The following is a 16364-nucleotide window of genomic DNA, read 5'->3' as shown; positions in this document are numbered from 1 at the left end:
ACATACTCTGTTCAGTGGTGTCTCTTGATCAGGGCCCCCTTATCCAGTTCAGAACATCTGAAATATGCTGTAGACATGTGTCTTCTCTTATGAGAACATTGTGTCTACAAAAGACAATTTCCTATTGCCCTGCCCTAAATTTCAGAATCTCCCCTGAGAAATAATGCTATAAATTAGAACTTTGTGTGGCTGCCCTAGAAATATTAGCAACAGATATCGGGTGCTTCTGGGTTAAATATGCAACCATGTTATTTCCTAAGAACTTAAAAATGATTCATTGGAGAAACATTATCTGAATTCCAAGTTACCTACCTGTGAATAAAATTTAAGAAAAATAAGAGCCCATTCTGTATCAGAAAAGGCCTAGCTACTGATAGCTCCTGTATGATAAAAAGATTGCCAAATCCAGGTTGATGACCTATTTATTTAAAGCAAATTTGATTCAGTAAAATTCCAGTACACAGTAATTGGGACAGCACTTAGAATTCATCTTAATATAATAGCAGCTGTCCGTAGTGAATTGAACTTTTTTTCATCACCCCATCTTGTTTGCTTACAGTTTAAATGAGGAATCATAGCATGTGTCACCAAAAGGTCAGATGGCTTTCTGGCCTGTGCATGCAATTCCCAATTTATAAATGACTGCGTTCAAAACGTTGGCTTCTACAAGGATTATTTACAACACAAAAGATTTTTTTTTTTTTTTTTTTTTGCGGTACGCGGGCCTCTCACCATCGTGACCTCTCCCGTTGCGGAGCCCAGGCTCCGGACACGCAGGCTCAGTGGCCATGGCTCACGGTCTCACCGCCCCGCAGCATGCGGGATCCTCACGGACCTGGGCACGAACCCCTGTCCCCCGCATCGGCAGGCGGACTCTCAACCACTGCGCCACCAGGGAAGCCCAACACAAAACATTTTTACATGGCATTCACCTTCTAAAAATGCTAGCTTTAGCCCTGGGGGCCACATGTGAGAAGCGATTCCTCTTGTCTTTGTAGACCAATCAAATCAGTATGTGTTTTGGGGTCCCCAAGATCACCCCTGTGTTTGATGACTTCCTAGGAAAACTCAACAGGACTCAGTGTAGAGTCATAATCATTGCTAAGATTTATTACAGCAAAAGGACACAAAGCAAATTCAGCAAAGGAAAAAGGCACATGGGGCGGAGTCTGGGGGAACCAGGCACAAGCCCAGGACAGTCCTCTCCCAGGGAATCATACAGGATGACCTTCACCCCTCCAGCAATTAGTTGTGACAAGAGGGGTAAATTGTTGTCTGTCTGAAAAGCTCATCCAAGCCTAGGGGCCAAGAATTTTTACTGGGGGCGGGTCCCCTGGGCACCATTGCCTGGCAGGCACCATACCTCCAGACCACCAGAAAGAAAGCAGGTGTCCAGCAGCAGCTATATTGTTTGTACAAAAAGCATAGGCTCGGTGTTCCCCTCTTATTAAGGAGTTGGGGAACCCCTCCTGAAATCCAAGTTTCCAGATGCCAGTCAGGGGCCAGCCTTGCCAGTAGGCCTTTCTAGGGCGGTGGTCTCAGAGCTGCCATGTTAACTCTTCTGCACAATATGTCTTCAAGCTGTTTCTGTGGGAGAGAGCGTTCTTAGTTCTATTAGGCATGTCCTTTTCTCGCCAAGCGCCAGTCCTAAACACATCATCTGCTCCTCCCACCTTGCTCCTCATATCAGGGGGTGGCCTGGATCATCTCCTCTGATGATAAGAGTGACGTTTTAAGAGACGGGCTCAGGACCCACGTCCTTGCCTCTGTGTTCATACAGGTACCACGGTTGTAAATCTGGGGAGTGTACCTCCTCCCGGGATGCCCCTCCTGGCAGCATCTCCCACCCAGTCACCCATCACCCTGCCCCATTTGTCCCCTGGCTTTCTTGCTTCAAAACCCTTTTTATTTTCCTCAAGGGACTAAGAAAAGAAGACACAACAGGATACATGAATTTTTTCAGCAGTTTATACATCTAACTGTTTGCGATGTATTGCATTGTCCTTTTACTATATCCCTTCCATTCCATATATGTTTTTATTTTAACATCTTTATTGGACTACAATTGCTTTATAATGTTGTGTTAGTTTCTGCTGTATAAAAGACTGCATCAGCTATATGTATACATATATCCCCGTATCTCCTCCCTCTTGCGTCTCCCTCCCACCCCTCTAGGTGGTCACAAAGCACCGAGCTGACCTCCCTGTGCTCTGCGGCTGCTTCCCGCTAGCTAGCTATTTTACGTTTGGTAGTGTGTATATGTCCATGCCACTCTCTCACTTCGTCCCAGCTTCCCCTTCCCCCTCCCCGTGTCCTCAAGTCCATTCTCTACATCTGCGTCTTTATTCCTGTCCTGCTCCTATGTTCTTCAGAACCTTTTTTTTAAAATTTAGATTCCATATACATGTGTTAGCACGGTATTTGTTTTTCTCTTTCTGACTTACTTCACTCTGTATGACAGACTCTAGGTCCATCCACCTCACTACAAATAACTCAATTTCGTTTCTTTTTATGGCTGAGGAATATTCCATTGTATATATATGCCACATCTTCTTTATCCATTCATCTGTCGATGAACACCTAGGTTGCTTCCATGTCCTGGCTACTGTAAATAGTGCTGCAGTGAACACTGTGATACATGAGTCTTTTCGAATTATGGTTTTCTCAGGGTATATGCCCAGTAGTGGGATTGCTGGGTCATATGGTAGTTCTATTTGTAGTTTTTTAAGGAACCTCCATACTGTTCTCCATAGTGGCTGTATCAGTTTACATTCCCACCAACAGTGTAGCAGGGTTCCCTTTTCTCCACGCCCTCTCCAGCATTTATTGTTTGTAGACTTTTTGATGATGGCCCTTCTGACTGGTGTGAGGCAATACCTCATTGTAGTTTTGATTTGCATTTCTCTAATAATTAGTGATGTTGAGCATCCTTTCATGTGTTTGTTGGCTATCTGTATATCTTCTTTGGAGAAATGTCTATTTAGGTTTTCTGCACAATTTTGGATTGGGATGTTTGTTTTTTTGATATTGAGCTGCATGAGCTTCTTGTATATTAATCCTTTGTCAGTTGCTTCGTTTGCAAATATTTTCTCCCATTCTGAGGGTTGTCTTTTCGTCTTGTTTATGGTTTCCTTTGCTGTGCAAAAGCTTTTAAGTTTCATTAGGTCCCATTTGTTTATTTTTGGTTTTATTTCCATTTCTCTAGGAGGTGGGTCAAAAAGGATCTTGTTGTGATTTATGTAAAAGAGTGTTCTTCCTATGTTTTCCTCTAAGAGTTTTATAGTGTCTGGCCTTACATTTAGGTCTTTAATCCATTTTGAGTTTATTTTTTGTGTATGGTGTTAGGAAGTGTTCTAATTTCATTCCTTTACATGTAGCTGTCCAGTTTTCCCAGCACCACTTACTGAAGAGGCTGTCTTTTTGCATTTGTATATTCTTGCCTCCTTTATCAAAGATAAGGTGACCATATGTGCATGGGTTTATCTCTGGGCTTTATATCCTGTTCCATTGATCTATATTTCTGTCTTTGTGCCAGTACCATACTGTCTTGATTACTGTAGCTTTGTAGTATAGTCTGAAGTCCAGGAGCCTGATTTCTCCAGCTCTGTTTCTCTTTCTCAGGATTGCTTTGGCTATTGGGGGTCTTTTGTGTTTCCATACAAATTGTGCAATTTTTGGTTCTAATTCTGTGCAGAATGCCTTTGGTAGTTTGATAGGGATTGCATTGAATCTGTAGATTGCTTTAGTAGAGTAGTAGAGTCATTTTCACAATGTTGATTCTTCCAATCCAAGAACATGGTGTATCTCTCCATCTGTTTGTATCACCTTTAATTTCTTTCATCAGTGTCTTACAGTTTTCTGCATACAGGTCTTTTGTCTCCTTAGGTAGTATATTCCTAGGTATTTTATTCTTTTTGTTACAGTGGTAAATGGGAGTGTTTCCTTAATTTCTCTTTCAGATTTTTTCATCATTCGTGTATAGGTATGCAAGAGATTTCTGTGCATTGATTTTGTATCCTGCTACTTTACCAAATTCACTGACTAGCTCTAGTAGTTTCCCGGTAGCATCTTTAGGATTCTCTATGTTTAGTATCATGTCATCTGCAAACAGTGACAGCTTTATTTCTTCTTTTCTGATTTGGATTCCTTTTATTTCTTTTTCTTCTCTGATTGCTGTGACTAAAGCTTCCAAAACTATGTTGAATAATAGTGGTTTTGTGGACATCCTTGTCTTGTTCCTGATTTTAGAGAAAATGGTTTCAGTTTTTCACCATTGAGAATGATGTTGGCTTGTCATATATGGCCTTTATTATGTTGAGGTAAGTTCCCTCTATGTCTACTTTCTGGAGGGCTGTTATCGTAAATTTTATCAAAAGCGTTTTCTGCATTTATTGAGTTTGTCATAAGGTTTTTATCTTTCAGTTTGTTAATATGGTGTATCACATTGATTGGTTTGCATATATTGAAGAAACCTTGCATTCCTGGGGTAAAGCCCACTTGATCATGGTGTACGATCGTTTTAGTGTGTTGTTGGATTCTGTTTGCTAGTATTTTGTTGAGGATTTTTGCACCTTTGTTCATCAGTGATATTGGCCTGTAGTTTTCTTTCTTTGTGACGTCTTTGTCTGGTTTTGGTATCAGGGTGATGGTGGCCTCGTAGAATGAGTTTGGGAGTGTTCCTCCCTCTGCTGTATTTTGGAAGAGTTTGAGAAGGATGGGCGTTAGCTCTTCTCTAAATGTTTGGTAGAATTCGCCTGTGAAGCCATCTGGTCCTGGGCTTTTGTTTGTTGGAAGATTTTTAATCACAGTTTCAATTTCAGTGCTTGTGATGATCTGTTCCTATTTTCTGTTTCGTCCTGGGGGTCAGTCTTGGAAGGTTGTGCGTTTCTAAGAATTTGTCTGTTTCTTCCGGGTTGTCCATTTTATTGGCATATAGTGTTGCTTGTAGTGATCCCTCCAGATCCTTTGTATTTCTAGAGGGTCAGTTGTTACTTCTCCTTTTTCATTTCTAATTCTATTGATTTGAGTCCTCTCCCTTTTTTTCTTGATGAGTCTGGCTAATGGTTTATCAATTTTGTTTATCTTCTCAAAGAACCAGCTTTTAGTTTTATTGATCTTTGCTATCATTTCCTTCATTTCTTTTTCATTTATTTCTGAGCTGATCTTTATGATTTCTTTCCCTCTGCTAACTTTGGGGGTTTTTTGTTCTTCTTTCTCTAATTGATTTAGGTGTAAGGTTAGGTTGTTTATTTGAGATTTTTCTTGTTTCTTGAGCTAGGATTGTATTGGTATAAACTTCCCTCTTAGAACTGCTTTTGCTGCATCGCATAGGTTTTGGGTTGTCATGTTTTCATTGTCATTTGTCTCTAGGTATTTTTTGATTTCCTCCTTGATTTCTTCAGTGACCTCTTGGTTATTTAGTAACGTATTGTTTAGCCTCCATATGTTTGTATTTTTAACATTTTTTTCCTGTAATTGATATCTAGTCTCATAGCATTGTGGTTAGAAAAGCCACTTGATATGATTTCAGTTTTCTTAAATTTACCAAGACTTCATTTGTGACCCAAGATATGATCTGTCCTGGTGAATGTTCCATGAGCACTTGAGAAGAAAGTGTATTCTGTTGTTTTTGGGTGGAATGTCCTACAAATGTCAGTTTAGTCCATCTTGTTTAATGGGTCATTTAAAGCTTGTGTTTCCTTATTTATTTTCATTTTGGATGACCTGTCCATTGGTGAAAGTGGGGCGTTAAAGTCCCTTGCTATGACTGTTACTGTCGATTTCCTCTTTTATGGCTGTTAGCATTTGCCTTCTGTATTGAGGTGCTCCTATGTTGGGTGCATAAATATTTACAATTGTTACATTTTCATCTTGGATCGATCCCTTGATCATTGTGTGGTGTCCTACTTTGTCTCTTCTAATAGTCTTTATTTTGAAGTCTACTTTGTCTGATATGAGAATTGCTACTCCAGCTTTCTTTTGATTTCCATTTGCATGGAATATCTTTTTCCATCCCTTCAGTTTCAGCCTGTATGTGTCTCTAGGTCTGAAGTGGGTCTCTTGTAGACAGCATATCTATGGGTCTTGTTTTTGTATCCATTCAGCCGGTCTGTGTCTTTTGGTTGGAGCATTTAATCCATTTACATGTAAGGGAATTATCAATATGTATGTTCCTATTCCCAGTTTCTTAATTGTTTTGGGTTTGTTATTGTAAGTCTTTTCCTTCTCTTGTGTTTCCTGCAAGGAGGAGTTTCTTTAGCATTTGTGGTAAAGCTGGTTTGCTGGTGCTGAATTCTCTTAGCTTTTGCTTGTCTGTAAAGGTTTTAATTTCTCTGTCGAATCTGAATGAGATCCTTGCTGGGTAATCTTGATTGTGGGTTTTTCTCTTTCATCACTTTAAGTATGTCCTGCCGCTCCCTTCTGGCTTGCAGAGCTTCTGCTGAAAGATCAGCTGTTAACCTTATGGGGATTCCCTTGTGTGTTATTTGTTGCTTTTCACTTGCTGCTTTTAATATTTTTCCTTTGTATTTAATTTTTGAGCGGTTGTTTTTCCCTTGCTGCTTTTAATATGCTTTCTTTGTATTTAGTTTTTGACAGTTTGATTAATATGTGTCTTGGCGTGGTTCTCCTTGGATTTATCCTGTATGGGACTCTCTGCACGTCTTGAACTTGATTCACTGTGTCCTTTCCCATATTAGGGAAGTTTTCAACTGTAATCTCCTCAAATATTTTCTCAGTCCCTTTCTTTTTCTCTTCTTCTTCTGGAACCCCTGTAATTCGAATGTTGGTGAGTTTAATGCTGTCCCAGAGGTCTCTGAGACTGTCCTCAGTTCTTTTCATTCTTTTTTCTTTATTCTGCTCTGCAGTAGTTCTTTCCACTGTTTTATCTTCCAGGTCACTTACCCGTTCTTCTGCCTCAGTTATTCTGCTATTGATTCCTTCTAGAGAATTTTTAATTTCATTTATTGTGTTGTTCATCACTGTTTGTTTGCTCCTTTGTTCTTCTAGGTCCTCGTTAAACCTTTCTTGTATTTTCTCCATTCTATTTCCAAGATTTTGGATCATCTTTACTATAATTACTCTGAATTCTTTTTCAGGTAGACTGTGGATTTCCTCTTCATTTGTTTGGTTTGGTGGATTTTTACCTTGCTCCTTCATCTGTGTATTGCTCTGGCTTCCCATTTTGCTTAACCTAGTGTTTGGGGTCTCCTTTTCACAGGCTGCAGGTTCATAGTTCCTGTTGTTTTTGGTGTCTGAGCCCCAGTGGATAAGGTTGGTTCAGTGGCTTGTGTAGGCTTCCTGGTTGAGGGGACTGGTGTCTGTCTTCTGGTGGGTGGGCCTGGATCATGTCTTTCTGGTGGGCAGGGCTGCATCCGGTGGTGTGTTTTGGGATGTCTGTGAACTTATGATTTTAGGCAGCCTCTGTGCTAATGGATGGGTTTGTGTTCCTGTCTTGCTAGTTGTTTGGCATAGGGCGTCCAGCACTGGCGCTTGCTGGTCCTTGGGTGGAGCTGGGTCTTAGCGCTGAGATGGAGATCTCTGGGAGAGCTCTCACCGAGTGATATTCCATGGGGCTGGGAGGTCTTTGGTGGTCCAATTTCCTGACCTTGGCTCTCCCACCTCTGAGGCTCAGGCCAAAGCACCATGGCTCTGTCAGCCACACGGCAGATGAGTGCTTTATTACCGAAGATATTAAAGCACAGGAACCAACAGCCGGATGAAGAGATTCATAGGGTGAGGTCGAGAACAAAGAAACGTCAGTCCTCTTGGAGTCTGGAGCCCAGCATGGTCGCACGTAGTGGCTTTCTTCTTCAGCGCCCTGGAGACTCTCTGAAACCCCTCCTTCTGGATTTTAATGGTGGCTTCACTACATGGTCATGGTTGATTAAATCCTTAGGCATCGGTGATTAATTCCACCTCCAGAACCTTTCTTCTCCTTCTGGGTAATCGGGGAGGGGGGGGGGTCCCATATATCTTTTTTCACTTGAAATCTCTTAGAGAAACATTAGGGCATACTAGGAAACCAGTGTTGCTGCACATCCTTCCGGCTCTCTCATCCGGCTTCTCTGATATCCTAGAGAAAAACCTATAAGCGTGTCACCTGGCCCTCTCCGTGAATGAAGCAAGGAAGGAATAAGTGAATGGAAGAGAGAAATAATAAGCCAAGTCTGTGATGGAGGGCACACCTGCTTTGGCAAATTTGTCTAAAGTCTAAGCAGATGTTAGGTCTCAGGACAGGCACTGGCCAGTGTTGGGTAATGAAGGACTTGAGCAGGTCATGTAAGTGGCTTCAGCACCGGGAAATTTTATGTGATGCCAAGGAAAGCACTGAGCCTGGTTGGACCGGCACTGTGGTTGGGAGCCGTTTCAAATCCTGGGTCACCTGCCACCTGATCCCCCTGGTTGCTCAGCTGGTCAGTGAAAATTAAAATGGTACTGACCTCACAGGCCGTGTGTGAGAGTGAAATGAGATAAAAGTGCCGTGAACTCGGCAGAGCGCCTGGTCTGTTGTGGTAGTGATGATGATGGGATGATGGTCCTGCTGATGACAATGATGATGATGATGTCATGGGAGGGGCCTAAGCGTAGAAGTCAGGCGCCTCTGTGCACCTCTCAGCACCTGTGTTTGCTATGAACCATCATGATTCCCAAACCTGTGTGGGCTGCAGCCCCTCCCCACCTTTGAACTTGGAACGTTGCTTGGGAAATTAGATGAGATAATACAGAGGAACGGTCCATCAGTGCCTGGCATGGAAAAGGCATTCAATGAATGTGCATTGTTATTTTTAATTCCACTTTTGCAGTGTTAATGAATTTCCTTTTTCTATTTAGTTTTAACAGTCTAGGGGTATTCAGTTAATTTTCTTAAAAGTAAAGCCTTCCACTAGCACAGCGTTACTCTGTTTCTTTATGTGCCTGATGCTTGCCTATGTCAGTGTACTGTTCCTAGCTCCTCTGTTAAAGGAAGGAATGACTCGGGGGGAAATTAGGGCAGATGGACTGGAAGGGGATTGTCAGTGTGTGATTAAATTCTATTAAACATGAGCTTACACCTGGCAGGCGACAATGGGCCATTAAGTGCACTGTGTCCCTGGAAGCAGCGGTAACCCAGGGATGCCCCAGAGCCGTCTCAGCTGTGCATTTTGCTGTCTCCAACAGGGTAAAGGTGATGAAAGGCATGAACATCATTGGGGTGAGAGCCAGCAGCCCTTCTGTGTGGGAGGTTAAGAAGAGCACGGATTACGCTGGAAAGTACACACCAGCTGTCATCGTTTGTCAGAAGAAATCAGCTGGCTCGGAAAACAGGTGAGTCCCAGTGGCCTGCCATATATTCAGATTAGCTGCAACCATGGCCTCCTTTTTCCCAAATTTGCTGACAGCCACTTTCACCGCAGTTTGCACTTGGGGGAGCGTCGTCTGTTTTATTAGTGCTTCCAGGTGAGATGGATAGAATCCTTTACTTGGAAAAAGGTGGGCTGTTATTCACAGTGGACCTACTTACAATCCCAGCACAGTTCCCGGTCACCTGCAGGGACTACTCCATGCAAATGGAATTTATCTCGAAATGATGTTCCACTGCAACACGGCCTCTTTCTATTCCAGATGATTAGGCAAAACGAAAAGGGCAGTTCTGATAAAATGGCCCATTTTGCAAGTGTTTCAGACAACAGTTTGTTGTAAAACAAAACACCCAGAGCTTATAGATCTCGTGGCACACAAAGTTGCCTTTCACATTTGCCGTTTCGATTTAAATATAATGCGTGGATTGCATTTTGTGCTGGGATTTTCTGATGGGCCTGTGAATGATCTGCTGTGGAATTATAGGGAATTGTGACTCTGTCTCTGATACCCACCAAGTTAGAAACATTCTCTTCACAGCTGGGCAGAGACTTGGAAACTCAGTGGTTCTTGATTTATTTCTGTTTCCCGAAACCTCATTTGTGGCTCCAGAATATTTCTGATCTGGTTTTTGCCACTTTTAGGTTGGTTGATTTTTGCCCTCTGTGTTGCTGGCAATTGAAATAATTATGAATGGATCAATCCTAGGTATGTAGCATTATTTCAGGAGTCAGCTTTTTGAACTTTATAGCTCAATGTTTGGAAAATATTTATTTTCCATTATTTATTCTAATATAGAGGTCATGAATCTCAGCTGATGGCTATTCTGCTTTTTGGGGGTTTATTTCCAAAGAGCATTGGATGCCAGTTTGGGGGTGGTGTGATGTGGATTTCGCTCTGTGCTCCTCTGTTTCGTGTGGGTGCTCTGGGATTCGGGTTATCAACCGTCAAGCTCTGGCCTGTGACTTTGCTTTTGTGAGCAGTGTTTCAAGATGTTTTTCTTGAAGATTTGCTTGTAGAGCAGATGAGAGGGGAAAAGAAGTCGTCTGTATCTGAATTCTGCCCCAAACGTTTACATAGTAATGTTGTGCCACACGGCGTACCTTCATGAGCTTACAAATAAGCTCACTTCCAAAGGTGTCTGTGCCAGTGATATGATTTGGGAAATGAGATGCCACCTCCATGAAAGGTTTCCTTTGTGTTGCGAAGTTAGCAGAAATTAGGAAGGATAGATAGATAGGCAGATAGGTAGGTAGCTCGGTAGATAGATAATGATAGATAGGTAGACGAGATGGATATAGATAGATAGATGATAGATAGATAGATGATAGATGATAGGTGGATAGATATTTTACTCTTATTTACCAGAAAGAGTGGGGGGATTTGGGAGAGGAGTCTCAACCAATGTGCTGATTTTCCCTCGTTTCTTCTTGCTGTTTACTCTGCGGGTTAGTGGGAGTAGTAGTGATTGTAGTGTTAACATATGAAATGCAGAGAGATTTGAACCGTTTTGAAACATTTTATTAAATTTCTGGCTAAGTATTCATTCACTTCGTCTTGGGCATGGAGAAATAAGGAAACTTTCCAAGGGCAGCTCATCCCCATTAAGGTATAAAGTGTAAGCTGCCTTTTTATGGATCAAATAAGGCAGGCACTCCCAAGGGGGTTTAACACCTCCTTAAATGAAACAAAAAATCAACAACTCTGGAACATATCAGATCATACATATGTGTGGTCCTTGTCATTTTTTTCCCCCTTTTATCTGTATCTTCTTTAAGAAACAAATTCCCTGAATGGACTATCAACCCAGTCCTTCAAAGGTCTGGCATCAGCATGCCATTCACTGTGGAGAATATTCCTTATCCCTTTGTAGATGCTGAAGTCGGTTTTCTATTTCCTGCTGTGGGTCTAGATAATGGAAGGAGCATATGTACACACACAGACATACACAAACACACATATGTATGTCTATGTATGTAATATATGTGTACGTGTATATATAGAATACTATATGTATGTGTATATACAGTATGTTATGTGTCTTTGTAATACATCATGTATGTATACATAGTATATAGTATATGTATACATAGTTTGTGTATACAGAACATATATATGATATACGTGTTTAAATATGTGCCTATATACACATGTACATTTTTATGTGATTTATGTACTCACCTGTGTTATGATGATGCAGAGGTTTATTCTCTTTTTTTGGAATCCAGTTCTTACACTGCAGCCAGGAAGGCTTTGCTTAATGAGGAAGGTGTGGAATGCAAGCTCTTTTAGTTGGGGAACCATGTCGGTCTGGTTGGTAGCTCTTTGCAGTCCCTACAGCAGCATCTGGGACACATGAGGCTCTCCGTAAATATTTGTTTACTGATGTTCTAGAATTAGACTGTATCTCTGTTACTCTGTGTATAATGATGCAAATCTGTACGTACACGTATTGAATGGCCTCTGATATACCTGTTCAAAAAAGTAAGGTGCACAACAGCATCTATATTGATGCCCCGTCTGGGGAAAACCCAGAGAAGAATACTTTTTGAGCAAAGGGGCTAGTAGCTGTGATTTCTACTGGAGGCGCTGGCAAGTTGGGGGAGGGTGCTGAACGTAAATTACTTTTTACTGCAAGCCATTTGGACTCTGATTTGTGTTTTACTATGTGCATGTATTACCACTTAATATAATGTATACAGTTAAAATAGGCTTTTTTGAATGCGATATATTCATTTCTATGTTCAACCCTTATCCTCACTTCAAAATTGTTTATTTCGCTTCTGTCTTTATGGAATTAAATACAGAAGAATCATGCTCCACTCCTTGGGGTAGCGAACGGACCGGTAGAAGATCTGTTTCTCTTTTCTTTGAAGGATAATTGGAGAATGTATTATGGAGGGGATGTTTTCACATTAGTAGGTTTCGCTTCAGAAGCTGTTTTGCTTTATACATTCTTCCCACTCTCTTTGACTTTCAGTTATTCTTAAAAGTCATAATCAGATCATTGGGATGCAAAAAAGGGAGGCTTAATGAGCTCGAGAGTCATGGATTGTGTATTGCTAATAATTCACCATGGATTGTGAAGTTGCCTTAAGGAAGTTAAGTCCCTGTGACAGGTGTAATTTTATGGATTAAGGAGACACTTGTGCTAGTGAAGAACTCAACAGGAGTGAGTGAAGATTCTTATCTGAGTTGAAATACATCCTTTGTTTTTTGAAGAACTTTGGTTGTTTTTTTTTTTTTTTTTTTGCGGTACGCGGACCCCTCACCGTTGTGGCCTCTCCCGTTGCGGAGCACAGGCTCCGGACGCGCAGGCTCAGCGGCCATGATTCACGGGTCCAGCCGCTCCGCAGCATGTGGGATCCCCCCGGACCGGGGCACGAACCCGTGTCCCCTGCATCGGCAGGCGGACTCCCAACCGCTGCGCCACCAGGAAAGCCCAGAACTTTGGTTTTTGAAAGCCTTATCATTACAGTATTAATATCTGAATGTTACCCACAGCTGTCAGATCTGTTTTGACTAAGCATTGCCAGGAAATATTATGGATGCTCCATACATCAAATTCCATTTGACATTTTCTGAATCCTGCTCACTGTTCGAGCACTATGGAAACTTAGATAAATGTGTAACAAAAGTCATGTACTTTTTATTTCTTTGCTCTTCTCTGCACAGATGAGCGTTTTCCAGAGTTTGCCACAGTTGCTATTTAAATGATTTTAGGTGGTACAAAGAAATGGGGTCAAATAAACTTGAATGACAGAAACATATGTGCTTTCCAGTTCTCCAGCGAGACTACTGATTGAAGAGAAATTCTTCTCTTTTAGGGGCTAATATGTCTATAAAATCTCTATCCTTTGTTAATAGATTGTAGGCAAGCAAGAGTACATAGTTCAGTTTAATCCTTTTTCATAATTATCTGTTTATAATCCTTCATACTATACTGCTTTTCCATTTCTTTATAGGTAATTTTGTTACTGAGTTCAAGCTCGTACTGCACGCCACACGACAGACCAGTAAATTGACAGACGGGTTGTTGGGGAAAGGGATAGTGACTTTATTCGGAAAGCCAGCAGACTGAGGAGACAGTGGACTAGTGTCCCAAAGAACCATCTTAACCCGAGTTAGAATTCAGCCTTCTTTTATACTAAAAGGGGAGGGGTGTGGCTGGTTGCTGCACACTTCTTGGTGCTGGAATCCTTTGTTCTTGCAGCTGTCCATGTTTCTGTAAACCTTACACCCTGTTCTACAACTTTTTATCTCTATACGAATGGAAAAGTGTTACACCTTTAAAGGTCAGAGCCTTGAGAATGGGCTATCTTGTATATTTCAGGTTCCAGGCAAATTCTTAACTTGTAGCAAAAGCAATAGAATACAGAGGTTAAAGTAAAAGAAAGAGATACAGTATGGATTCAGATTTGGTTTTCCCCATTACAACATGTTTCATTTTAAAACAAATATAACTTAAGTAGTAACATGAGGTGCCATAAATAAAAAGTAATATTTAAAGTATACAGAGATAAGATTACAATCATGAATGTATGTTCAGAAAAATGTATGCTGGCATGATAAATCCATTTCATAATACGTTTGTTAGGATTAAGTTTGATTATTTAATAGGAGTGACTTAACAAAAAGAAAGTGACTTAAAGTAAAAGTTTATTTCTCTGTCACATAGAAGAAGCCCTGATGTAGGCAGACCATGGCTGGCATGGCAACTCCTCAGTACTGTCAGGGTCCCAGGCACCTATCTTTCTTTAGCACAATATTAATGCATGGCTTGTATCCTCATAGATTAATATGGCTGCTGGAGTGCCAGTCATCACATCTGCATTTCAGGCTAAAGAAAACTGACAGAAAAGAGCCTTCACCACTGGATCAGTTCCTTTTAAGGAACTTTTCTAGAAACTCATGCCAGCCCCCAATACTCTCCTGCCTCTCATTGGTCAGGACTTAATCACATGGCCACACCAGACTTCAGAGGGAAGTGAGAAACATCATGTATTACAGGCAGCAGTATACTTAACTCAGAATCAGTTTTCTGCTCCAAAGAGAAAGCAAACTGGATGGGTTGGGGAACCAGAAACCTTGATCTCAGAAATCTATAAATAAATGTTGTGGGATTTCCAATAGGATGATGGAAAGAGCATGGTACCTAACGGTCTCCTTCATTCTACCAGGTTCCCATGGAAATTTCCAGTGAAATATAATAAGGGTGTGAAGATCCACATTAGCAATGCACTGGAAAAGTTATGATTACAAACTAGTATATATAAAACAAACTGTTATATTTAAAATAGATAAACAACAAGGTCCTATTGTATAGCACAGGGAACTATTAATATATTAAATCCTGTAATAAACCATAATGGAAAAGAGATAATAACAATTTTGTTTATCAATAAATATGGGACAGGGAAAATTTAGAAGATATTCAATCAGGATGTTGCCCGTGCTTGTTAAGTTCATTTAATATATTAACTATCCTGTAATAAACCATATTCGTATATATCCGAATCACTTTGCTGTACACCAGAAACTAACACACTATTATAAATCACTATACTCCAATTAAGTAAATAAATAAATAAGAAAAGTTATCATGTGTATGTTAGAAACATAGAGAAGCGTTTGTGAAAACTGCAGGACTGGGTTGAAGGAGGATGAAAAGATCGCCAATCTTGATTGTGCATTAAAAAGAAAAGGACCAGGAATGTGAGTGGAGGATACCCAGGCATAAAAAAAAAAAATCAGGCCTATCTCCTAATATCGCCAGTAGGTGCTGGTACAGGTGAGCATGGACATGTCAAAGCCAGCAAGATTTCCTCTCTGGACCAGTAACAATAAAAGGCCGTTACTGGGTTAGGAACACACCTTTGGAGCAGATTCCCAAACAGGCAGAAAACCCATAGGCATATGAAAATATAATCATAAGAATTTGGGGGAAAACTCTTAAATATCAGAGACAAAGACAGAACTTTGTGCATGAAATAGAGATGATTTTAAGCATTGATCGGTGGTCTCAGATTCCAAATAAGCGTTGTATCATCAAAGACAGAGGGAGCCAGCAAGGAGAAGCCATGTGAGATAAAGATGCGGTGAGAAGCTCAATGTCTCTTGGGTTTGCTGCTGTGGAAAATGACATCAGTGAACTCGAGAGAAAACTTTAGGAGAAAGAGAACCTTCAGAAGAGAGAATGAGAAAGAGGTGAAAATAAGAAAGAGAAACACCGGAAAACCAATCAAGCAAGAGTATATAGAAAGAATGACCACAGGAACAGCTGGAGATTACCTGGTTGCCATAAGATTCGGCACTACTGGCTCTGCACCTAAGAGAATATGAAAGCAAATGTCCGCACATGTGAACACACAAGTTCACAGCAGCATTTGTCATATACATATATATTATAGATGAGTGGGCCAACACGTGATCTATCCGTGCAATGGAATATTATTTGGCAATAAAAAAGGAAGTGCTGATAGATGCTACAACATAGATGAACCTTGAAAACATGGTACTACGAAAAATAAACCAGACAAAAAAAGACCATCCATTGTATGATTCCATTTATACATGATGTCCAGAAGAGGCAAATTTTTAGACACAGTAGCTTAGTGGTTGCCTGGGGAGGGGAAAATGGAGAGATTCTGGTCATGGATATGAGGTTTCTTTTGGAAGTAATAAAAATATTCTAAAATTAAATAGTGCTGACGGTTGTTCAACTAAAAACCACTGGATGGTAAACATTAAAATGGTGACTTTTATAGCATATGAATAATATCTTGATAAATCTGTTATGAAAATCAGTTGATTACAAAAGGGCCTACGAGATACTACCAATTTTGTTTATCAGTAAATATAGGACAGGGAAAATTTAGAAGATATTCAGTCAGGCTGTTGTTTATGATGGCGATATTACTTGTATTTTTGAAAAGTCCCATAGTGAACATAGATTTTTTTTTTAATTAGGAAAAGATAAGATATGGAAAACAAACAATAAATAAAGTTATAATGCAGCGTGGCTG

General features: G+C 40.6%; 1 protein-coding gene across 1 annotated transcript in view; it reads left to right on the top strand.

The window, feature by feature from the left end:
- Positions 1–16364, top strand: part of TMEM132D (transmembrane protein 132D) — a 697263-nt gene that overhangs the window by 295746 nt on the left and 385153 nt on the right. Inside the window, exon 3 of the mRNA XM_007455447.1 lies at positions 9160–9306. Coding sequence (XP_007455509.1) covers positions 9160–9306 — 147 coding nt within the window. The remainder of the gene's footprint in view (positions 1–9159; positions 9307–16364) is intronic.

The sequence above is a fragment of the Lipotes vexillifer genome, unplaced genomic scaffold (genome assembly GCF_000442215.2).
Source record: "Lipotes vexillifer unplaced genomic scaffold, Lipotes_vexillifer_v1.1 scaffold671, whole genome shotgun sequence".
In the NCBI taxonomy this organism is placed as follows: domain Eukaryota; kingdom Metazoa; phylum Chordata; class Mammalia; order Artiodactyla; family Lipotidae; genus Lipotes; species Lipotes vexillifer.
This window is presented reverse-complemented; position numbering and strand designations above follow the sequence as displayed.